The sequence below is a fragment of the Gadus chalcogrammus genome, chromosome 18 (genome assembly GCF_026213295.1).
Source record: "Gadus chalcogrammus isolate NIFS_2021 chromosome 18, NIFS_Gcha_1.0, whole genome shotgun sequence".
Lineage (NCBI taxonomy): Eukaryota > Metazoa > Chordata > Actinopteri > Gadiformes > Gadidae > Gadus > Gadus chalcogrammus.
In genome coordinates this window covers 13611189-13635724 of record NC_079429.1, presented here as the reverse complement: position 1 = coordinate 13635724, position 24536 = coordinate 13611189, and the positions used below count along the sequence as shown (strand labels likewise).

The 24536-nt window shown below is 44.8% G+C and overlaps 2 protein-coding genes across 5 annotated transcripts in view; one reads left to right on the top strand and one right to left on the bottom strand.

Moving 5' to 3' along the window:
* LOC130370862 (uncharacterized protein C2orf16) overlaps window positions 1-24218 on the top strand; it is a 45926-nt gene extending 21708 nt beyond the window's left edge. The window contains exons 1-4 of one of the 4 annotated variants that reach the window (XR_008893118.1): window positions 1181-1641; window positions 1773-1854; window positions 3444-11996; window positions 24010-24218. Coding sequence is in view for 3 of the 4 variants with exons in the window: in XM_056576376.1 (XP_056432351.1) it covers window positions 3604-8343 (4740 nt within the window). In the remaining variant the exon portion in view is untranslated. Of the gene's footprint in view, window positions 1-1180; window positions 1642-1772; window positions 1855-3443; window positions 12671-24009 lie in introns of those variants that run through there. The other 3 variants (XM_056576377.1, XM_056576375.1, XM_056576376.1) reach the window with 3 other exon arrangements.
* On the bottom strand, window positions 11198-13815 carry LOC130370863 (bone morphogenetic protein 2-like). Its single transcript, XM_056576378.1, has 5 exons — window positions 13162-13815; window positions 12748-12884; window positions 12507-12623; window positions 11936-12116; window positions 11198-11762 (listed from the first exon to the last, which is right to left on the bottom strand). Exons 1-5 carry the CDS (start codon window positions 13490-13492, stop codon window positions 11365-11367), a joined length of 1164 nt encoding a protein of 387 aa, XP_056432353.1. The 5' UTR covers window positions 13493-13815; the 3' UTR covers window positions 11198-11364.
* Window positions 24219-24536: the final 318 nt, after the last annotated feature.

Genomic DNA, 24536 nt, shown 5'->3' with positions numbered 1-24536 from the left:
TATGTGGACCTGTGGGTCAACGTCATGCTGCTGTTTGTGTATGGGTGTGAAGTGTTGTTTTGGTGGTGGCGGCAGTGGTTCCCATCTGGTGTCTCACATAGACTCTGAACCGACTGGCTCACAGAGGCAGTCCTGAACGTCATCAACGTAATCCAAAGTGACTTGTGTTAAGGTAACGAATAATCTATCCTGCTTTTTGTATTAGGGGGTAGTTGAATTGGCTTCTGCACAATTATAACCAAACTAGATATCATTAAACTAGTACAAAGTATAGGTTAGCAGTTGTGCTATTGTGTTTTTTTAATCAACGATCACGCAAGGTACTGTCTTAAAATGTCTTGAATTCACAAATGTAAGATATAATGCCTAAAAGGAATTACGATCTTACAATTTATTTGTATAGGTCTCACAGTGTGTTGGGCTGTAAGGAGATTAAAAATAATAAATTAGTCATACGTTTTTGTGTTTATAATGACGTCATGTTTTTGTGGCGTTTGTGTGTTGTGGCGGCCTTTCGGGGAGCGGTGTCTCCAGTGGCACCAAGGCGCTGGGTCAACAGGCAGATTCAGCTCCCTAATAGGCAGTTGGAACCAAACCTATGGTTGGAGCTTTACGGATGGTTGATTATTTATGTGTCTGCAACATTGGTGTTCAATTGCATTTTAAGCTATTCATAAGGTGTTGTGTTTTTATAACCGTGTCTAAACCTATAGATACCCCGTTTCATGCACTCTGTTGTGGATAAACACATGTAGAACTACTTTCGCCAGTTCGGGAATGACCGAGGGGTCAACCTTTAAGCATGACCTCAGCTCCTCTCTCTTCCTCTGACTCACAGCACTACAATAACAAGAAAAGAAGTAAAACAAAATGGCCGCATTCAACCGAAACAACAGCTGCATAGAGGACTGTGGAGGGCTGGTGCTCTAACCTGCCGTCTGGGTCACGGGAAGCTTTTGAGAGCCCAGGATGATGTAAACAAAGCCTGAACCGGGGGCTGGGGAAACGACATGGACAACATCGGCCCTCCCACATACACACTAGTCATCATGTCTTAAGTGCCTGTTTCCCAAGCCCATCTCTCTCCACTATGAGTTGTGGGCATGTTGTTGTTTAGGCTTTGTTAGGGTCTTTTTGTGTTAATTTGAGGGTTGTTTAACTTTTCTTCTAAGAAATGTAAAACAATACACATACTTCAGTTGCTCATCCTGAAGGATTGCGTTCCCATTCCACAACTCCCTCCCACACTGCCACTCCTTCTCAGAGGAAACCTCAAATAACACATACCCAGCAACCTTTGTCATCTTTCAAAAAGAAAAAAGGTGCTTAGCGACCACCCATTCAACAGCAGTGCCCATGTGGTACTCTCTAAGCCAATACAGCCCTGAAACAAAAATAGCCAATGACAGTGTCCATTTCATCCTCCTCACTTCTGGCCCTGCCGTTCACTGCCTCCCATTGCAACTGCCACTCGACACCCGCTCTGAGGTTCCAATGTGGGCAAGCTAGCTAGCTCCAGAGTTCCTATACTCAAGTTGGGCCACACCAACGGGTGTGTCTATTTCAGTATCTCCGTATCGGACAGTGAGACGGTTGCCTGCAGTGCTTTAGAACATGGAGCTGAGGGCTTCAGTCAGTTAAGTGAGTAAAGGGTCTTTGTCGGGTTGGTTTGTTTTGTTTGAACTTTGAAAATAAAATGATTGTAAGTGTGCAGGTTGTTGTTTTTTTTATCCCAAAGAATGAATCATTGACAGCACTTTTTTGCTCAACAGGTTGTTTGGATCGATATTACCGGACTTTCAGTTTTTTCCTTTTGGATTCACTCAACCTTTACATGGAAGACACATTTGGAAGGTGAGATATCCGTTGAACGGTTGAGAGAACGGCCTGTACGTGCTCACTGGCGCTACCATGGGATAGCTGTCCTACTATGGACATAACCAAAACAAGGCGGCATGTAGAATGGAATTAGCATGTGTGCGTATTGTGCGCTATTTACGCTTTTTATTTTATTTATTACATTGCTTCTTTTTTATTATTATTCTGAGGTGAACAAACAATACATTTAGGAAGTTTCTCAAACAATCAATGACACACTTTCAACGACCATAAAAGGAGTGACGGTACTCTACAGAAGTAATTCATCATTGCTAATGTATCAGGCAGCCATAGATATATCCGCGTTCGTGTAATTACATATAATACAGCACTGTTACCAGTGGGTGGGTGCAGATCCAGGTCATTGAGTATAAATACACCAGCAGCGACTGGTGGGAAAGCACCTTGGTGCAGAACTGGTATCAGGTTCTGAGCACTGGAAAATAACTAAATACAGCCAAAGTCATACTGGAAAACATTATATTCCTCGGGGTGCATACAGTAATGTCACTAATGTAATGTTGTGATATCGAGCTAACAAAAGGGGGCTGGTTACAGTAAAAACATCCTAATATGTGGAAAATATATTGTAGCTAGCAACAAGTAGCTTTGTTATGGTTCGGGGTCCTAATCGATTTAACATTCATTCTAGCTAACAACAGAAAATGTGTTTGTTGAACAAAAATGTATTAAGTATTAATATCATTCGTAAAATGTAGCTGGATATATTTGAAAATAATGTTATAAAGCAGTCAGGGGGGGGATGAATCCTCACTTTTTTTTCTTTCCCTATGAACCAGTTCAACCAGTTCACCAGTTACATTTTATTTTAAACTAAGCCAATGACCTAGGACTGCAAGTGTTAGCAATTTCAGAATGTTTGTGTTCATCTTTGTTCCAATTAGTTACCTATCTTCTTTCCTGGAGTGTCCTGTTTGCGTGGGAATACTTAAAGAGTTCAGTGTCAATGTAGGATCCTCGGTCAGGATATATAAATGGGTTAATGTGCTATTCCAGGCCCTCAGCCAGATAGCTAAAGTAAGCTAGGGCAGCAGCTGTTAAAGCACACTATAAGAGATGAGTTGATTTCCAGGGCTCTGTGCTTGACACTAACTTGCACAAATGATTGTCAAAACAATTTGCTTAGCGATTTACTTGTAAACAATTGAACGACCAACATTAACACATATGCACAAGGATTGTGCATAGACGTTTGTGACATGGATCCTGGTAAAATGGAATTGGAACAAAAACTTTCAAATATGGATTCAGGGCCCCTTTATCATGCCAGTCTCCAGTCTTTACCCTTAGCTTTAAGCACCTTGCTTGACTTAAATAGCGCTGGCGCTCTGGAGTGCTTGTCTACCATGCACATAGCAACGCATAGTCAACTTCTGCACATGCTTTGTACACAAAGGTCAACTGCACACCCTCTAAGTTCAAACCATTTATAGCATATGCAGAAACTTGGACACACACTCGCACACTTGATAAATTATCACCTATAACGATATGTGCCTTGATAAGCCGTCAATGCTTTGTCTAAAACCGGATTCTATTTTTAGGAAGCAGTGATACCCAACCTACTCGTCCTCATGGGGACCTGAATGGACTGTCAGCCGATGGTCCGTTGGACTGCACACAGTCAGATCAAAGGGGAGACGTGACAGACACACACCCAGGAAACCCAGGCCGCTGTCGGGACAGTCAGACAAACAGCGCGCCATGACCTGTGTGGAGAAGCGTCACCTGGGCCAGCGGGCGGGGAGCATGCTGCACCATCGCTTCCCCAACGGCTTCACCGAGCTGCTCATGGATGAGGCCGACCGGGAGGTCAGCACCCTGACGGACCGGGCCTTCCGGAGTCTCTGCGTGGGGGACGACGCCGTTTACAACGACGAGTTCACCTACGGATTTTCACCGTTCAACTGCCACAAGCCTTTAGTGGGGACGCCTCGCAAAACAAAGTCGAAGGAGTCTAAAAAGCAAGCGCAGTCGCAGCATCACGGCAGCAATGGCGGGAAAGACTTGCAGCAGAGTATGACCCAGGTGTCGTCTTTCCTGAAGGCATTGAGCGCCACGGAGAAAGGCTGCAAGGGAATATTGGACAATAGCGTCGAGCAGGACTCTAATGGAGAATCATGGGATAAATCGGCACTTCGTAGCATCCGGATGGAGCTCTCCGATTTTTCTTCGGATTATCACGACACGCTTGCGGATGGACATTTTGGGCAAAACGGCCGTCACCGAAATCCCTCTGGTGATGGCTCGTCGAAGAAGTCTGGAAAAGACGCCTCAAAAGTAAGGAATGGGAAGTCCACTATCCAACTGAGAAAACTGAATATTAAAAACTTTTTCCTTCATAGTGAATTTAGCCCTTTTCAGATGTGGAGGGACATCAACCGGTTCCCATTCGGGCGGGAGGAGATAGTTACTTCTATCCCCTCGGACAAGATCCCCAAATGGTATGATTCCCCACTCTACAGGGAGCTGGCAGAGGCCCATAGAATAGATATCTTCCATGCAGAGGATTCCCAAACATGTCTGAAAGCCCTTGCCAAAGAACCCTCTATGTCTGCAGAGGGGGTGGAACCGTGTCAGAGAGTTGAGGCTGGACCTCCTCCAACCCCTGCTACAAAACCTCACCCCCCACCTCCTCCACCAAAGGTCCCACCAAAGCCCAAAGTCCTTCTGGCTGAAATGCGGTGCTCCTCTAACACAAGTGAAGCAAATGCTGCCCCCTGGAGGCAAAACAAATCAAGGTCAAGAAGCGCTCTTCCTGTTAATCTGCCTAACGTGATCCCCCCTCCTCAAGGTCGCATCTCCAAAACAATAGTGGAGAGTTTGAGAGCTGAGAGTGTCGTACAGGTGAAACAGGAAGCTATAAGTGTTAAAGTCCAAGCTATCGAGGAGTGCTGCTCTGCGGCCTCCACTCCGTTTAGCATCTGTCAGCTGATGACTCCTCTTATTCCATCAAGACAGCCGACGGAAACATCAGAGATTCTCCAATTAGCCCTCGACCTGCCCCTCAGACCGGACTCAGAGGCCAGGTTGGGCTCTGAAACGCCCATCAGGCGAGAGGGTTACAAGTCCCTAGCCTCGAGCATCCTCTTTAACCTCAAAGACAACAGGAAAAGAGTTAAGAGTCGGTACAGCCCACCTAAATTCAGATCATCAGAGATGCCTGATCGCGACACCCAGCCACCACGAGTGGATAACGGCGGCCATACAAACATGGGATCTGAGGGACTTGCTTCAGGCTTAAACACACCGGCCATCTTTAAAGAAGGGTGGGTTTCTTGCAGTCCGGTTTCAAAACAAGCCAACACCCCATGTGTTGATGCTGGGAAACACGATTTCTGTTCGCCCTTGTCCGATGACTATTTAATAACAAATTTATTGCAGACAAAAAGAGAGGCCTTGGGAAGCAGAAATCTAGGTGAAGAGAATTATCTTGCACCTGTAATGCAGATGAAAAACCACAGGAGCCCAATGGTAATCAAGAAAAACTATCCGTCCCTGAATTTGTACAAGAAGGCCTTCACTGCTGATATTGGGCCTGGTCCGCCGCAAGCCCCACAGAAGGCATTAAGTGTCTCTCCCGATAACAGACGCCGTCTTTTAAAGCAAACAAAGGAACCTTTGCCAGATGCACCAAAGGGGGAAGCTGTCAACGCAGCGCTTTCACCAAATATTGTTCAACGACTGTCACCCAAAATAGCAGCAGATGTTAAAGTACCATCTCCCTATAAACAGGAGAAAGAGAGCTTGGCTTATAAACAATACCTACCAGAAAACACCAGTAGCTCGGAAACCCAATCAAAAGACTTTGCACAGTTCATAGCTGTTAATGATAAAGATGCCAGTTCCCATCCTCTAAGTACGATGGATGTCATTAATGCAGCCAGGGACGCAATAAATGCAGAAAAAAACAAGGCGAGTCACTCGAGTCACATCAAAAACATGATTTCAGAGCCCAAAAGAAAACTGACCAAGAGAAACACAGATAACTCAAAAGAAGATATAATTGAAGACAGGTCCGCTATGGATCATCACTTCCATCAAAATAAAACGGGTGGATTAAATGACATCGTTTCTGAAAATACTACTGTCAAAAGAAATCCCCCACCAGTGCCAAAGCGAAATTTCACTAAATCGGATATTATACCTACTCTTGAGAAACTATCAGACTTACCAAGCCCAACTGATGAATACCTGATCGAGAGAGATCCGTGCAATGCTAAAAATGATTATATACCGAAATATGTAAGTGATTCTGTAAGGAAGGATGCCAGAAAGAAACATGTATTTTCTGCGAGGCAGAACAATTATATCAAAACTCAAAGACACGCAGAGAGGGAGGACGAGCAGGAAGAAGTTCATAACGAATGTAAAAATAAAGTGAGAATAGGTTTGGGAAAGAAGGAAGAGATGATGAGAGACAGTGGGCACATCATTAATGATTTGAATGCTTTAAAAGAGCTGGAAAGGGCGAGACGAGGCGATGTTCTCGATAAAGCAAGGGAAAGACGAGGGTCTATTAACATAGATGAAGAGACGAAGGCAAAGAACGACCTGATCTCCAGGGAGCTGAGAAATATCAAAAAGGGGATGTTATCCATGAGGGGTAACACACAAGCCAAAAGGGACATGTTTACAAAGAAAGAACAAGAACGTAACAAGCAGGAGGGTTTCCCAAAGCTAGATAACCATGTTGTTCTCAACAAAGCAATTATAAATGACAATTATGACCGAGCAAAAATGGCACTTGAGGAAGTCATATCGGAAAGACAAAAGTATAAATCGTTGAAGGAAAAGGACACAGACCCGTTGTTAGCAGAAAACACTGCTGCTGAGCATGATTATGCACAGAGTCAAGAGCAACGTGAGACGGTTTTGCAAAATTTCACGGCAGATGCAAAGGAAAATCAAAATGGCCGTATGCTTGCACTTAGAGATATGGAGCTCAAAGAGAGGTTAGGTGATCTGAGGGATCATAATCAAATCAAACATATTCTGTCACAGACTGAAACTAGGCCCGGTGCAGGTCATCAGTTGTGCGGAATGGTCCCTCTGCCAGGTATAAATGCAGTCAGTGGTGACTTGAAAAAACGGCTAGCGAGCAACTCTAACGATTTAAACAATGGAATAGAACAACTCAACGATGCAAGGCACATCCCTGATTTAGAGCTGAAAAACAATTTAGTAAGACCCAAAACATCTGAGGAAAACGGGAAACAATTGTTGAAAGAGAATAAAGAAAATCTGAAGACGAAGGATGTACCTCCTGTGCCACCTGTTCCACCGAGGAGCAAAAAAGGAGTTACTAGAAAGGATGAGGAGGATAATATAAAAGAGTCTGGAAGCGCTATGGATGGAACTGAGGAGGACTTCTCCATTAAAGACGGTCCTAAAGATAAAAGACCCTCTATTACGGATGTTAATACAGACTCAGAAAGGGAAGAACAAAATAGAGAAACCTTCAATCATAAGCTTGGGAAAAAGAATGAGAAGACAAACTCAACAGTTGAGGGACATCCAATCCTACCTGAATGTGTTACGTCTTCTGAGCTGCGGACCAAAAATGTCTCTGTCTCACCAAGAGAGGAAAGAAGGAAAGAAATAACATACAGCCAAGAGAGTCTTTGCAGTCTTGGATCACCGCGGAAGGTTAAGCGCAAGGCCCCACTAAGGCCGGATGATGTATGCCCAGTAGAGCCCTTGAACCAAGAAAGTATTGTCCTAACAGAAAAAACAGGAACTACAAATCTGATAACAGCCGAGGCTGATCAAACAACCAAAGCCGAAGTGATACCGGATCAGGTGGCTGCCATTGACATACCTATAAACATTGTGTCTCCTCTACTGTTAGTAAATGGCTATAATATTAACCAAAGCCCTCCTGATCAAGCTAGTCTTTCATCAAAGTCGTCTTATTTCTCTGTGGAGAGTGCTGGACACAGAAACAATGACGTTTATCACTCTTTGGAGAATTTGACTGCAGGGTTGGAGGAAAATGACGGAGAGCCTATTAATGTCTTGGGAAACCTCAATAACGATTCAGTATCGACAGGAACAGAGCTTGTCTCTGTATGGGAACGGGAGACAGAAGTTTGCAAGCCGTTATTAAAAACTCCTGGTACAGAGAAAGAAGAAGCGGACCGGGAGGTTGGCAGGCACAGAGCTGGGGAAGGTGGAGAGGGAGGAATCGAGAGTCTTATAAGCCAACAGACAAAGGAAAAGACAATCAATTCAACACCCATGTCTCCTGCAAGCACTCTCTCTTCGCCATCTTTGGACATCCCTGCCTTATTCATCGTCAAAGATAACACATTCTCTAACAAACCAGTAAAGCCAGTGCATCTCTGGTTGCCGAAAGAACATCTCAACGGTTCGGAATTGTGTGCAATAAATCACGTAAAGAAGAATCTCCCACCGGGTAGCAACACTGCCATCGGCCAGTAGCAACCATTCTCAAAATATTATTACAAGCTTCGCCCCTGGCGAAGTCTCACCGCAAAACTCCCCACTTAATAGTTTGTCTCCTTCAAGTGTTTCAAACGATATTAATCTCAGGAGAAGCCAATTCGGCCCCACTCTGACGGTTCCACAAGAAGAGGACAGAAACTCTGGAGTGAGTCCGTTGTCAGACGGGGTCGAAAGCTGGGCAGCGGACTCCAGGGACGACCTCACTGCTGAGACGGAAGATGGGGAAAAGGTCTCCAAGATGCCCAGCGAGAGGTCGGGCTCTCCGTCCAGTGCCAGCGGCAGCCAATCAGGGCCTTCCAAACCTCCCCCGGTTTTACCTAAATCGGAGAAGGCCCTTATGAAAGCAATGAAGTTGACCACCAGAAGGATTAAGAAAGAAGAGGGCCAGAAAAAGCCATCTCAGAAGTCGTCAAGCAGCAGCAGAAAGCCCAGGGCGGTTAAACACAGCGCTGATAACCCAGGAAATGTACAGACCGAGGACAAACCCTCTACCACCTCCAGAAGACACACTGAAAAGCGGAGCCAGAGCATCAACAAGGAGCACGCGCAAAATATTGAAGAAAGATACCATCCCAACGAGAGCAGTCGTCATCACAGGCACACCAAGACTAAGACTGAGGAAGCCCAATATCCACAGAGAGCCCAAGGCAGCGATCGACTGGATCGCAGCCAAGTGGTCCGATCCGACTACAAGGCAGGAACGCAGGACAGGAAGGAGAGCAGTGGCCGCAGCGTTGATCGACTTCCTGACGTCATTTTAACAGAACGGGAAGGCCGCAGCAGTGACCGGCATCATCATCCTCGCGACAAACCCGAACGTAGGAACTACAGCAGTGACAGGGTGATCAGCAATGTACCCGTATACAAAGCCCAAGTCAGCGAGAGTCGGCCAGCAGTAGACAGGCAGTCCAAACGATCCCAGAGTGTGGACAGGCATGTGAGGGATCACGCGGAGCGCCGAGCCAGTGCGGATATGTCGGTCAACACGTCGGAAATGACTGAAACGAGGAACCAGCGTATTGAGAAGTCCATCATGGAGGAGCTACAGCAGAGGGGTCGGGCCAAGGAGAAAGCCGGCAGAGGAGGAGACGTCACGGTGAAGAGAAGTCACAGCATCGACGCGTATGCCACCGAGGCGCCCCGCCCAGCCAACCTCTCCCGCCAGTCCAGCTACAGTGGTCAACAGCTGTCGCGTCAGTCCAGCGTGGAGCACACCATCGTGACTCAGTCCATCCCCATGACCCAGCGCAAACTCCTCCAAGATCCCGACTCAGGGCAGTACTTTTTCGTAGACATGCCCATCCAGGTGAAGACCAAAACCTTCTATGATCCAGAAACAGGGAACTATTTGCAGTTGCCTGTCCAGCCACCAGAGGGCGCCATACCTCAGGCGCCCACCATGGAGGTGTTAAACACCCCGATGGTGCTCTACCACGGATTTGTCCCGGTGCCCATGACATCCATATCCCATAAATCTGTCGTGCAGGCCTCCCAAATGGAGCAGGACGAGTTTGAACGGAGGCAGAATGAGAGGTCACGGCAGGTGTACAGTAACGAAGGCCGTCCCTATTTAGAACCAGTTTATGGTCAACACGACCACATGCTGGGAGACTTTCTGGGTGTAGAGGAGCTGGATTGTGCTAGCTGATATAGAGCAAGGGCTTTTAAATAGACTTAGGAACTTTCAGGTTTTATTTCATTTGGATTTCTGGTGATGTTTTTATGCTTAAAAAACATTGCTCACTCTGATAAATGACACATTTGTTCTAAAAGTCCCCACCATTCATTGTTGTAAGGAGATGGCTTTTTGAACAGGAATGAAGTCAACCGTGTGAATCTATTGTTCAAATAATGCAGGGAAGATGGTGATTGTTGTGTGTGTGTGGGTGTGGGTGTGGGTGTGTGTGTGTGTGTGTGTGTGTGTGTATGTGACTGTTAGGAACTTCTTGTGTGTTACAATGTGCAATTTCATATTTTTTTTATAGTGCTTTAAATTGATGTATAATATATATATATTGTTCGTTGTATGTGATAAGAAAGATGAGTGACGGATGTAAATCTTGAAATTGTAATCTAATGTTGACGAGTCAATTGCAATTTAAGAGTTTTGGATGTATTTCTGGTTGAGCACTATAATGGTGGTCCTCAATTTCATATTTTTCCACGTAGGTTTGCAGTCACAAAGAGCACTATTAAAGTTCCTTGAATATAAGTTCTTTGAGTTAATCCTGGTTATATCCTGTGAAGGATCGCACAAAAAGGGCTGTTTATGCATGCAGAAGTTTTAAAAACGATTTTAAAGGAAGAAGTTATTTTGCAATCATTTATAGAATAAACTGTAAAATACCGTTGCCTTTTGCCAAAAATCATACATGCAGAGTACTTTGAAGGGATACTTCGTTTTGCCTTGGTGTTTCATTTTGAATTTCATCGATAGACTACTGTTTATGTGATCCATTCCAATAAAAACAACAGATATTACTGACCGTACTCCTCCTAACATATATTTTTCGAAATAATTTTTAATATTCCACAAATATTCTGTGAAGTTTATTAATGTATTGAACATTGATACAAGTTTGATACACACTGTGTATCAAACTTTTAACCATTTGAATGATTGACAATATTGATACCAACCATTTGTTTATATCAATAATATCCTGTCTTGTTGGATTTAATGCGTCAATCTTTAGGCTTGATTTGCAGGTCATTCTGGCCTTTACTGCTAACCTTTAAAGCTTCACCCTTTTGTATTAAGGTTATACCAGTCATTCACTATAAAGACAAGGCTTAGCCATGGACCCACATTAAAAAATAAAATGCGTTTTTCTATCTTTTATTTCTAAAAATAATACAATTTGACAATATTAGACATGTTTTGACGAAAATACATTGCTTTCTTTTTATTTCCAACAATAATTTAGCTTAAAGATGTGAATCCACCATCCAGCCAACCAACCATACAGTCCAGAAAGAGCCCAGCGGGCCAGGGGTTCAGTGACACCCGCAGCTCACCGCCACCATATCATCATACTGCTTCAGAACCACGTTCTCCTCGTCGTCGAAGTACAGCAGGCTGATGGACTGCAGTTTGTCCGGCACGCAGCAGGGGGAGCCCACGTCGTCGGACAGCTTGAGTGCGTGCATGATGGACTGCACGGTGGCGTGGTTGGTGGCGCGCAGGCTCTCCCCAAGCGGGAAGGGGCAGGAGCCCTTGCAGTGGTTGGCGTTGTAGCCCCTCGGGGATATGATCCAGCCCGCCCAACCAATTTCCTCGAAGTCAACGAAGAGGGGAACCCTCTGGCAGGGCTGCGGGCGCCCGCGGAGGAAGGCGGGGATCGCTCTCCGTTTCCTGTCGTGGTGGTCGTTGCTCGGAGGGGCGTTCCCATGACCTATCGATATAAAGTTATGAATGAAAATTATTATTATCGTCGTAATAACTTCTAGGCTAAAAAAATACATGTTGTAGGCGGCTACACTATTGATTTTGTGGTCCATGAGAAAAGTAGACTAGGAGGGCCTGACAAAGATTTTTTTTGTTTTCTAGTAAGCCGTATTCCTCTACCGTGATGGATGGATGTGTTGCCGGTGAGCTCCGTCCTCGCGTCGTCGGAGAACACCACCAGGTAGGCGTTGCGGTCGGTGCGTTGGTGCTCGGCCGCGGCCTCCAGCCAGGCGCCTGACGGAAGGGTGGTCACCACCAGGATACCGTTGTTCTCCTGGCGGTCCCCGATCCACTTGGACACCTGCGAGGACACAACACACTCGTATTGACATTGATTGAGCTGATCAATTGACCACCCACACATACACACGCGCGCATGCACTGAAAAAACACTCACAGACTTGCACGTAAATGCGTGTGCGCGAACACATACACACACAGAGAAAACATACGCACACCTACGCTCACAAAACACGCACGCACACGCGTGCACTCGTCCACGCACATGCACTGACATAAACATGCGCGCACACATACACTCCCACAAATACACGCACGCGCATTCACTGGCAAAATACGCACAGATATGCGCGTGCGCGCACACACAAACGGGCTCGCGCACAGACACACCCATACAGAAACGCAACTGCGTTCCCATGTTTTAGCCTACGCCAACGCTGTTGAAACTCACCGTTTGAGTGACGTTGAAGACCTCCCACCCTTGGGTGTAGAGGGGCACCAACCGGGTCGTGATGAGGTTCCCTCTCCACGGCCTCACCCGGCTCTCCAAAACCTCGTACACGTCCACCTTGAGCAGGAGTAGTAGATTATTAACTTATTTCCAAACATCCTGAACTGACTAATATATCAGATTAATATTAAACAAATATGTGTGTCTAGGGGGGGGGGGGGGGTGGTCGTGCGAGCCTTACCTTATATACGTGCGGCCCTAAGGACTTGAAGTAATGCTTCTGTTTCTGCCTGAACCATCGGAATTCCGCTTTGATCATCCGCTCGTCTCTGCTGAACGACGAGAGGTTGAAGAAGTGAAACCTCTCTCCCGTATGACCTGTTTTCATGGGAAGGGGTGGGTGTGGTGGGGCGGGGTGGGGGGCAGATTTAGTTTTCATCAAAAAAATAAAAATCCACTCGTAGGGTTCTATGTTAGTTTTCTTTACAATTCAATGCTTTCTTGTGTGTAAAGTCGTTGATGGTGTTTGGGGATTGATTTTTGGGTCACTTTGCGCGCTGCCCAAATCTTCCCAAAACAGTTTCATTATAAAAGAAAACTGCGTAATGACCCTGATATTCAACACACGCACGTTCCTAACCCGTTCACAACGTACCTTTATCCTCAAAGCTCCTCACGATGTTGCCTTTTAGGATATCCTTTTGGCACAGCGGGGTGCCCGCGGACTTGGACACGGCGTTGAAAAGATCCACCATGAACTGGGGCGCCTGCTTGTGGGGCGGCGAGGGGGGCTTCTGGAGCGTCTCCTTCAGGTGGAAAATCCGGTCGAATTTCTCCTGAGCCGATATGGTCGTCGTGGTGGTGGGTTTCCCCTCTTTAGAGTGTCTCTGCAGGCCTTCGTGCGGAAATGCGAGCGCGTCCACCGCGCACCTGAGATGGAGATGGAGAGCCACGAGCAACCAGACGCGCACACCTCGTTTTGTCATGTTTTGTGTTGTGTGGTGTGGGGTGAGCGGTCGAACTGAGCTCCCTACCTGGGAAGGTGGTGGTTGATATAATAGAGGCGCAGCCCCGCTTTGATGACAGGATGTTCCTGTATTCTGCTAACACCAAATGGATGAGGGTGATCTGGGGGCCAGTGATTGATGGTGGATTAGTGCCTGCGTTAAGAGCTGCAAACGTGTATGCTTGTTTACATGACAAAGGTGTGTTAATAACCCAAAACTCAGAGAAACGAAAATAAATAAATAAGTAAATACACATTTTCCCCCCTTTTAAATCCATTGTTAGGTAATTGCCACAATTTCAATGTCCCTTTGGCGAAGGCTATTTGAAAAAAAACATTTGTTGTGCACAAAATAAACGCGTAAAACACTCGGATGACGCATGCGAATTATGAACGCCCACCCCCATACGTTGTTGGTTTTTTGGACCATTTAACCCCCGTCAAAAAAAGATCAGATGAGCGCCTTATCAGTGTGGGGCCAGTTGGCCCTTGTGCAGCCACGAAAGCAAACCAACAGCCGCCCTATGACGCACATAAGGGCGCTGCACACGCGAGCGTGTATTTGTCCGGCGTGTCTCCCTCCCTCTAAAAACGTCGTCGGGGAGGTCAGGGGCCCTCGGTATCCATGGCACCCGAGGGGGACCCGCCGTTTGCACAGTGACTCAGAGTTGGGTTGAGGGGTAAACGGATGATGCGTTTAGTCACATGGGTCAAAACTGACAAGGGATTATCTCCCGGTCAATCAGCGAGGACAAAAGGGATCAAATTCGTAAGGTCTTTCCCTGCTGATCAATACGAAATGGCTAATCCTGATTTGTTAAGTATATTCGTTATGGGGGAGAATGCGGGCCCATTACAATGGAAATTATGATCCCCTCATTGAGGAGCAATCGCTCACTCCGTTGTTCTTCTTCTGCATCGACCGTTTTGATTCACAGTAAATTGCAGGCACTTAATGATTCTTAATATGTATAACGATAAAATACTTCGATGTTTGCAGTATAATTTCCCATTGTAAACCTGTGCTTTGCCTCACATAGGCCTATAGCCTACTGTTGATGATTGGGTCTATAATCAGAAGAGGTCTACTTTTATTTTACCACACCGAACCGCACCTACATTCATATCTCTTATGTTTTATGAACTCTTATAGCTAACCTACCTCTGGTGTAAATCGCAGTAGAATCAAATACGTGGTGTGTAGAACATGATATAGAACATGATGTTCGGTAGATGAAGCACGATCCTGATTCTACCAGCAGGTGGCGACACTGACCAAGAAATGTAAAAGCGTCTTATCCCATTAGTTAAGCTACTAGGTCTGCAGTCTCAGTTTGATCTTTAAAAACGCAACGATTCTTCTTTAAATGTGTTCAAGCGACATTCTTAACAGTTTGATAATCAACACCATTTATTGAAAATAGAAATGAAGGGGTTTCACAAAAAAACAAAACATAAATCCTCCTCGTAACGAACATGTGCAGCAGCACAATGTGCAATTTAATCACACATTTGACCCGCAGCTCTGGCTACTTCTACACTAAAAGGCAGCTGTCTCCACATCTGCCAATCTAGCATGTGTTAATGACTTCACCTTGTGTTAAATACTTCTTACTGCGCCAATCAAACACACCTGGAAGGCATTTGCCACAAGCACTGGCATTAGTTGCCCCCTCGGTTTGAATAATGAAGAAGAATACAATCACTGGTCAAAGTGGAACCATACCGCCTAGGTCTAGAAGTCAGCCCGGATTGAGCGCGTGTGTGTGTGTGTGTGTGTGTGTGTGTGTGTGTGTGTGTGTGTGTGTGTGTGTGTGTGTGTGTGTGTGTGTGTGTGTGTGTGTGTGTGTGTGTGTGTGTGTGTGTGCGTGCGTGCACGCCTGTGTGGGTTTGTCCACAGCAACTCCTAAATCTTTAGTCGTAGTAATATTAACTACAAAATTATATTACACTAAAATTAATACATTTCTGCCAATGCTATTGCTAATACATTACTTATATTAATAACACCAATGGGCCTGCATTATTACTAATATTAACCTTTAACGACTATTGATAATACTCATTATTCCAATGGATTCCGATGGAAGCATGGGGACGATAGAGTAGTATATCAGATTCCTGAGGAAAAGCTATACGGCCTGGGAGGCCGTATTGGTTGGGAGTCTTCCTTAATTTGCATGTCAATCTGTTAATATGTAAGCATATTAAAAGTTGGTGGGGGGGTTGTTATGGTTTCAACTCAACCTACTGTGAAGATCTGCTGGCCTTGTGGTTCAGTATCCAAACACAGACTCTGGGGAAAAAAATGTGTTTGTCGACAAACTTTTTTCTTAACATCTCAAAAGACGTCATGGACATCTCCAGGTCTGTGAGAGACATGTTTGAAATGTCCCGGTGTGGCCTTGCCTGGGAGTGGTCTGGTCCGATGGAGGGTCTCCATGAGCGCTGTTCCCAGACCTGCCGTTGTGGGTACACATCAGCTGCTGTGTATTTCTTCTGGTGTTCATTCAATGACGATGGCAGTCGGTTTATCCGTTATATTCATCTAGCTGACACCTTCATCAGGTTACGTTGTAGATGAAGCTACGTGTCAGAGCCATCGTAGCTCTAGGAGACCTGTGGATATGCATCGGACGATGTGGATCAAACCAAGTACCTTATGGCTGGCAGACTAGCCACTACACCATACCTAACCCATATCACTAACCCATATCACTAACCCATATCACTAACCCATATCACTAACCCATATCACTAACCCATAACACTTACCCATATCACTAACCCATATGTGTAAAGCATATCACTAACCCATATCACTAACCCATATCACTAACCCATATCACTAACCCATATGTGTAACCCATATCACTAACCCATATTGTTAACCCATAACACTTACCCATATCACTAACCCATATTGTTAACCCATATCACTAACCCATATCACTAACCCATATGTGTAACCCATATCACTAACCCATATTGTTAACCCATAACACTTACCCATATCACTAAACCATATCACTAACCCATATGTGTAACCCATATCACTAACCCATATGTGTAACCCATATCACTAACCCATATGTGTAACCCATATCACTAACCCATATCACTAACCCATATTGTTAACCCATAACACTTACCAATATCACTAAACTATATAGCTAACCTGTATCACTTACCCATTTCACTAACCCATATCACTAACCAATACCACTAACCCCTAACTAATTTTACAAACCCATATGACTAACCCATAGCATTAACCCATGTCCCTCCCCATCAGACTAACTCATTTAACTAACCGATATCTCTTCCCCATATCACCATGAGAGATGCTGGTTTGTAATCTTTGCTCAGTCTTCTGGATCCTACTTATGGTTACCTATAGTCAAATCAAGTTTGCTATAAAGGACAGGATTGAAAGAGAGAGAGAGAGAGAGAGAGAGAGAGAGAGAGAGAGAGAGAGAGAGAGAGAGAGAGAGAGAGAGAGAGAGAGAGAGAGAGAGAGAGAGAGAGAGAGAGAGAGAGAGAGAGAGAGAGAGAGAGAGAGAGAGAGAGAGAGAGAGAGCATAAACACAGAGCATAAACACAGACCCTTCTGTGTTAAGTGTTATACGCGATTTATACCTGTTTCTCTTTTTAACCGATTAACAATGCAATACCAACGCATACTTTATTATTCATCCATTCACCAGCATGCTTCACTCATCCAGCCCTATACTCCTGAGGGAGTCGGTAGCATGCTGTTATGGCTGTGCACACTGAAAGGGTGACACACACACACATACTCACAAACACAAACACACACACATGCAGACACACTCTCTCTCACACACACACACACACACACATGCAGACACACTCTCAAACACACACACACGCAGACACACACACACACACACACACACACACACACACACACACACACACACACACACACACACACACACACACACACACACACACACACACACACACACAGACCTCAATCAGGAACGCATGCTAAAATCTCCCTTGCTTTGCTATATTCACAGTAAAAAAAAACACCAAAAAGTCCCTAATTAGAAACAGCCAGGCGTAAAGGGAGACCGGGCAGGTTCATTCTCTACGAGTAGGCCCGAACACGGAAGGAAAATAAGGAATGTGGGCCTCGCCTGGATCAGGGGTTTAATCTCAACCGCAACAATTTACCAGATGAAGTAGCGTCTGAAGGTGAGGTCGCTGCTCTGGGCCAATGGGGGAGCAGGCACGGGGCGGTTATGAGGGCCTTCGCCCGCTCTGAGTTAGGCTGGAGTTAGAGGTTAAAGAAGAGAACGTGGTGTCACCTGGGAGGTTCGTGGAGGAGTGAGTGGGGAGGTATATGGACCATAACTCTGGGTTACCGTCCGTCGACTGCTTTGGATGCTGGAGTCGAGCTGTGTTTTCACAGCCGATGTGCGTTCATTTTGTCGCTTTTTTTCCTCGCTCTCTCTTGTCCTCTTCTGCATCCACTTTGTCCATCATCCCGCAATCTCTTTCCCTCTCTCCATCTTCCCCTTCTCTTCTCCCTTCATCTCTCTCACTCTTTCTCTCTCTCACACACTCTCTTTCTGCCTGACCAATACCAAGTGTTGCAGTGAGTACTGCACCCCTTCCTCTGACTTTCTCTCAATCCTTCTCTTTCTGACTACATCACTGTTTCCCCTCTCTCCTCCCTTCCTTCCTCTGTTAACCACCTAGCCCTTAAATTTAGTTCCAATCAATTTGACTTCGACATGTTTTATTGTCGTGGCTTGCTACTTGAACGTTTTTCTTCAGTGACTCAAGCATACTCAAACCACACACACACACGCACACACATACACACACACACACACACACACACACACACACACACTAGACACACACACAGAAACACACATCGGACACACACACACACCCACACACACACACACACACACACACACACACACACACACACACACACTGGACACACACACACACACTGGACACACACACACACACTGGACACACACACACACACTGGACACACACACAGAAACACACACCGGACACACACTCGCACACACACAGACACTCACACACACCAGCTCTCATTTCCATTTCTTGGCCCGGGTCCACCTCACCGGCATCTAATTTCGGGGGCTCAGGTGGGAGTCAGCCCGGTAAGCCCCCTGGACCGGGCTCCTCTGTTGGACCCCGTCGGGGTGTGATCATCTCTATTGGAGCTGACGGAGCTCTCCTCCAGCAGCCTCCAATGGCTCCACCGAGCATTCATCTAATGCCCGGCCCCAGCGCCTGTCTGTAAGACGGCCGTGTCTGATTGGTCCATCGCTGGCTGTCTGTTCAGCTGATTGGTCCTTAATGATGAAGCCCTCACCCATTTTTATATTTTGTTGACAAACGTTTACGCTTCCCGCCGAGGTCGCTTTCTCTACTTCACTCCCTCAATCTATAGCTCAATGTCAATGTCCCTTTCCCATCTCTCTCTCGCTCTCTCTCTCTCGCTCTCGCTCTCACTCTCTCTCTCTCTCTCTCTCTCGCTCTCTCGCTCTCACTCTCTCTCTCTCTCTTTCTCTCTGTCTCTCGGTATCTCAATCCTCTAATTTTCAGCCTCCTTAATGTTAGAATATGACCCGAGTATAATACAGTAACTATGATCTGACATTTTTATGTGACGTAAGATTTAGGGGAACAGAAAAACCAAAACAAAAAAATAGAAGTGAAAGCGACAGAAGCTGTGATCATAGCTCATGGCGCTACGTATTTGGTTCACTGTCAGTCTGGCAAAATGTATCAATAAAGAACATTCCATACCGGACACATGAAACAATGTGGACGCAGAAGGCATTATAAATCAAAAGAAACCACTGCAACCATTGAAAAAAATTTAGAAAATATCAGTAAACCAAATTATTAAAAGAAATAGATTATTAGTCTATGTTTCCCTTTAAAAGGTAACCATAGACTATTAGATGATAGTTTTCCTTTCAAAGGTGAACTTCCAAATTTGTTTGTATGTGTTTGGTTTGTGTACATGCGGGTGTGTGTGGGTGTGGGTGCACCGGTATGTGTATGCAAGTTTATACCTACGTATCTGTGTGTGTACGTTTGTGTATGGGTGTGAGGGACTTAGTTTCTACCTATATGTGTTTGTGTATGAGTCTATATATATGTGTGTTAGTTGGTTTTGGCTCTGTGATTGTGTCTGCATATGTGCTCAGTGAGGTTGCCAGTCTAAGGGCTCCCTACTATTTGATTTGGCAAACCTCTTGCGCTACCAAGCCATTATTTCTAAGGTCCACTTGAGTCCCAAATGCATATCTCTTGTTCTTTTCTGCGCGCTTTTTAAGTGGATGTTTGCATAAACCGGTCACAAGTTTGACGAATGATGACTGCAAATGGTGCGCGTAAACGTTGGACAGCAGCCTATCACAGTCCTAATGAATGAATGACGTGATATAAGATTTTGATACATTGTGTGGATAATTGAACCGATTTCTTTGCACAGCTTGTATAGTTTTCAGTGTCCGTGCGATAGGTTGGTATTTTCTCATGTGGAAAAGTTACAATAGTTGTTTGAAAAAAAACAATCTGTAATAAAAACACTTGCGGAAGAGCCAAATATCTCTAGTGTAGCTCACTGATAGTATATATAAAGCATCGCTGTTAACCTTTAACACCACCTAACTTTTACTCTTGGGGCTTAACTCTGTCGTATTTCTACCTTGTTTGCGCACTTGTAACGTATTCCCATTATGAATCATTGATTATCTAGCCATCATAGTCTCCCCCTCTCTTTCTCTCTCTCTCTCTTTTCCATTGGCTGAGGGTGATACGGTGCTGGGAAGCTTTTGGGTCTTTGGGAGTCTTACAGTCAGCCCAGACTGCGGTCGTGAGTAGGTGAGGATGGAAGTGTATGGGAGTCCTCCGCCCTGGCCTGGACATCACGCAGTCATCATGTCTCCAGCTCAGAGGCAGAGCGATGTCTATTATAGCCTACCACTGGGTCAACTGTGTGTGTTCTCTCCAAAACCCTTTTCCCCTTTGTGGCTTTTCAAACCACTATGGATGCATTTGAATACTTTATCATTGTGTACTGTATATTCGTGTTGCACTAGTACACACAGTACTGGCCTGGTAATAATGTGTACTAGTGTATTTTTGTAATTGTATGTTTTGAACCCGATTACCATGAAAACCAATACAGGCAACTATTTACCAGATATTTAGATTTTAACATTGTGTCTTCTGCAGTCAAACATGATATCTAATTATAAATTATCAAAACAAATGAAAAACTTTTTGCATTAGAACAAATAACTCAAATAAATGTTCATCACTGTAGTGCCTGTATTGTGTGTGTGTGTGTGTGTGTGTGTGTGTGTGTGTGTGTGTGTGTGTGTGTGTGTGTGTGTGTGTGTGTGTGTGTGTGTGTGTGAGTGTGTGTGTGTGTGTTTTTTGTGTCTGTGTTTTACGGTGTGTGTTGTGCTGACATTAGAGGAGGATTAAAAATAGAGAGAAGGCATAGTGGGGTTAGTGATTTGGCCAAACCTGCAGGCCAGAGTGGATCTCAAGTTTCAAACCACAGCTATTGTTTGGAGGGCGAGAATCTGATAAACAGCTACGCAAGACTGCAATTACATTTTATTAATGACCCCAAAAACCTTAGCTAAAGCCAAGGCTGATTTAGCAACAGAAACGCTAACACACAATACACACGCACACACGCAAACAATGCAGACACTAAAACTCATACTCTGAATGCAGTGTGTTTGGGGTTGGCATGGAGGCCAGAATATTTTGCAACAACCAAGACTGGATTCTTTCTCACAAAATATATTATTGATGCAGATGGAGACTCCCCACGGCAACGTGCGTTTACAGTAAACAAATCGTTGTTTGGGGGCTGAGATGTAGAAATACCAGAGAAACCCAAAGGGAACCCAACTTGTTGGGACAGTTGAACCTAATTAGTCTTCTAACGAGGATAGGCAGGGATTTTTGACGAAATCATGGATAATAAGAATGAATAATAAGAAACAAAAGTGTGTAGAAGAAAGGCAATTGAAGATGTAATCGTGTCAATACATTATTGTAGTTACATTGTGGTTTAGAGTCTGAACCTGATCAGCGCTGTGCTGAAACGTTACTCGTTCGGACGGCCTTGAAATCACAAAGGCAGCTGTCGACTTCCTCAATTTGATTCAAACATGACAATGGTACACACGGTTAACAAACGCGTTTCCCATCGTCCCAGCACCAGGCTATCGTCAGCGGCGTCGCCCTAGCGGTCCAAAAAACAAGGTTTTAATTCAATACACCCCCGAATTCGTTGTCCAGGCCCCTGTCATCTCAATCTCAGCATATTGAGCGAGAGAGAAATATATATCCTACACAGACCACATTTCCCCAGGAGAGGAAGAAAAATCACATTTCATGGTCAGAGCCTTGATGGGTTGGAGATGTGAGATGGAAAAGAGTTCTCCGCTCACTCCCTCGTGCGCTCCTTCTGGTTGGGACAGGGTGGGTGGGGGGGGAAGGAGCCACACAGCGAATAGGATCAAGATCATGAGAAGAGATTCTGTTTCCCTGACAGGTAGAGAGAGAGAGAGAGAGAGAGAGAGAGAGAGAGAGAGAGAGAGAGGGGGAGGGGGAGAGAGAGAGAGAGAGAGAGGGGGAGAGAGAGAGAGAGAGAGAGAGGGGGGGAGAGAGAGAGAGAGAGAGAGAGAGGGGGAGAGGGGGAGAGAGAGAGAGAGAGAGAGAGAGAGAGAGAGAGAGAGAGAGAGAGAGAGAGAGAGAGAGAGAGAGGTAACAAGGACAGAACGTTTAGAGCTTGGAGGAGATGACTTGGTATCAATGATGTGGGAGAGAGGCTGGCAAAACAAAAAGGCACAGAGGGGAAGCAAGACAGATTATGAGATCAAATGTTGTGTGTGAAGAAAAGTGGATATGCGACCCATGACTCCTTAATGTCCAGGAAATATTATGTCTTCATCCAGGAATGGATGAAGACATAATATTTTCTAACAAAGATTTTGCCGTTGTTCATAACATCTTCATTTGAATGTCGGTAATATAGGGCCTACTCAGCCCATTGAGATTTTAATTGTGATTAAGGGCTAAGCTAAAAAGATTGAATGGACTTGCCTTGACTTAAGTGTGTAACTGTGTTTAAACTGATATTTTGATGTATGTCAAATAATAACAGAAGCGGCCTGTGTTTTTTCTTGAGATGTGAAACAGGAATCCAATTTGGTCACCTAATGGTGTTTCCTATTAGCCTGAGCTGTTACAAAGTGTTTCCATTGAGTAGCAGGCCTACGAACTGTAGGTACAGTGATCTATATTCCCTCCGCTAATCTGCTGAGCATTTCCAGGTTCACAAAGTGAATTTCACTTCATTACTTGAACCTGAAACAGGTTTTACCATTTAGGGTTGGTATTTACACACCCAGATGGGTGGACTGAACAATGCTGGCAAATGACTTATTGAACTTATATTAAATTGAACCTTTTATAAATGCAATTTTGGCACACCTTCACCCTTCCTTACTGAACCCCATTTGGTACATCCCTCCACCCCCTTCTCTAAAAGGATCTTTGGAATCTCCCTCCTTACCATTGGGTTGTCCTGCGGTCCATGAGTTAAAACAACATCTCAGCAGACACAATAAGTAAATTGAGTCAAAAGGAACGTTATCTTCTTTGGTATATATATATGTATATGTATAAATATGAATATATAGATATTTACTGCGTAAACAATTTGCAGAGAACAGAACAGGCAGTCCGATACCTTCATACCCAAATATTGGCAAGTCAATACATCAACATGTTAATTTAATGGAGGCCAATTCAGTGTGTGTGTGTGTGTGTGTGTGTGTGTGTGTGTGTGTGTGTGTGTGTGTGCGTGTGCGTGTGTGTGCGTGAGGGGGTGCGTATGTTTAAGTATAAACTAAGATCATCATTTGTTTTTGAGTCACAAATCTATGATCCAAGGGGTATCGTATGTTGTTTTGAAATGCCTGTCCAAGCCCTTGCCTGCGACCAAACTGTTCTTGGCAATGAGGATGATTTAATTTTTTGGGTTTTGGATGGCAGTCTAGGATTTTGAGGATTTTAAAAATGTTTTAATATATCATACAGTTCAAGTAGTTATGATGTGCCCAACATCTGTGGAGCTTTAGGCAATGCCTGTGATGCATAGGATCAGGGGAAAAGTTTGCTCTCACCGACCACTGCTGTAGTGTCGTTGAGCAAGGGATTCCAACTGCCAGCAAAAAGCAAAACACTTTTCTTCTTCAGTGCTATTCGGTTTCTCCCCATATTCCAATGAGACACATGAGAAAAAGTGTACTTTAAAACAGCAACTCCACATTATCCCAAAGTTACGAAATTACTTAGTTAATTACAGATGTTACTGACTCATTTCCAACTGTTTGGACGTCTCCAGCTCATCTCATCTCTCTGTTGGGTTTGTAGCAGGGACCAGGTCCTGCTGAGTGAGCAGTCCTTCTGGAAAGACCCAGCTACAGAACCAGCCTCCGCTGTAATCTCTCCGCGGAGCTCACCTCTAATCCCAGGAAGGAAACCTGGTGCGGTAATAGGCCAGTTAATAGGACCTGTCTCTGCATTGTTTTCTTATTCCAACCCCCCCAAAAAGTGTGTGTGTGTGTGTGTGTGTGTGTAGTTCTTGGTATTAGCTACGGGAGGCAACGATTTTTTTGCAACAAATCTTTTTAAATGTTTGGAAATAAAACAGAAATTATTAGAAATTGTGAGTTTGGCTTTTCTCGTTTACTTTAAACCATCGTAGTTCAATGTATTGGGAAAAGTACCATTGTGTTTACTAGTCTGCATTTACTTTTTGCATGTACTGGTGTCTGTCCCATGAATTTGAGGATGGATTTAATTTGTTATTCAATAGTGTAGGCGCTAGGCTGGGCGTTGGAGACGTGCTGTGTAGGCGTTAGTCTGGGCTGGGCATTGGAGATCTATGAATTGTTCAT

Coding starts and splice junctions, on each gene's coding strand:
- LOC130370863 (XM_056576378.1), bottom strand. CDS start 13,492: ATGACAAAACGAGGTGTGCGCGTCTGGTTGCTCGTGGCTCTCCATCTC. Junction 12,885..13,161: donor GAGGAGCTTTGAGGATAAAG/GTACGTTGTGAA, acceptor CCATGAAAACAG/GTCATACGGGAGAGAGGTTT. Junction 12,624..12,747: donor TAGGGCCGCACGTATATAAG/GTAAGGCTCGCA, acceptor CTCCTGCTCAAG/GTGGACGTGTACGAGGTTTT.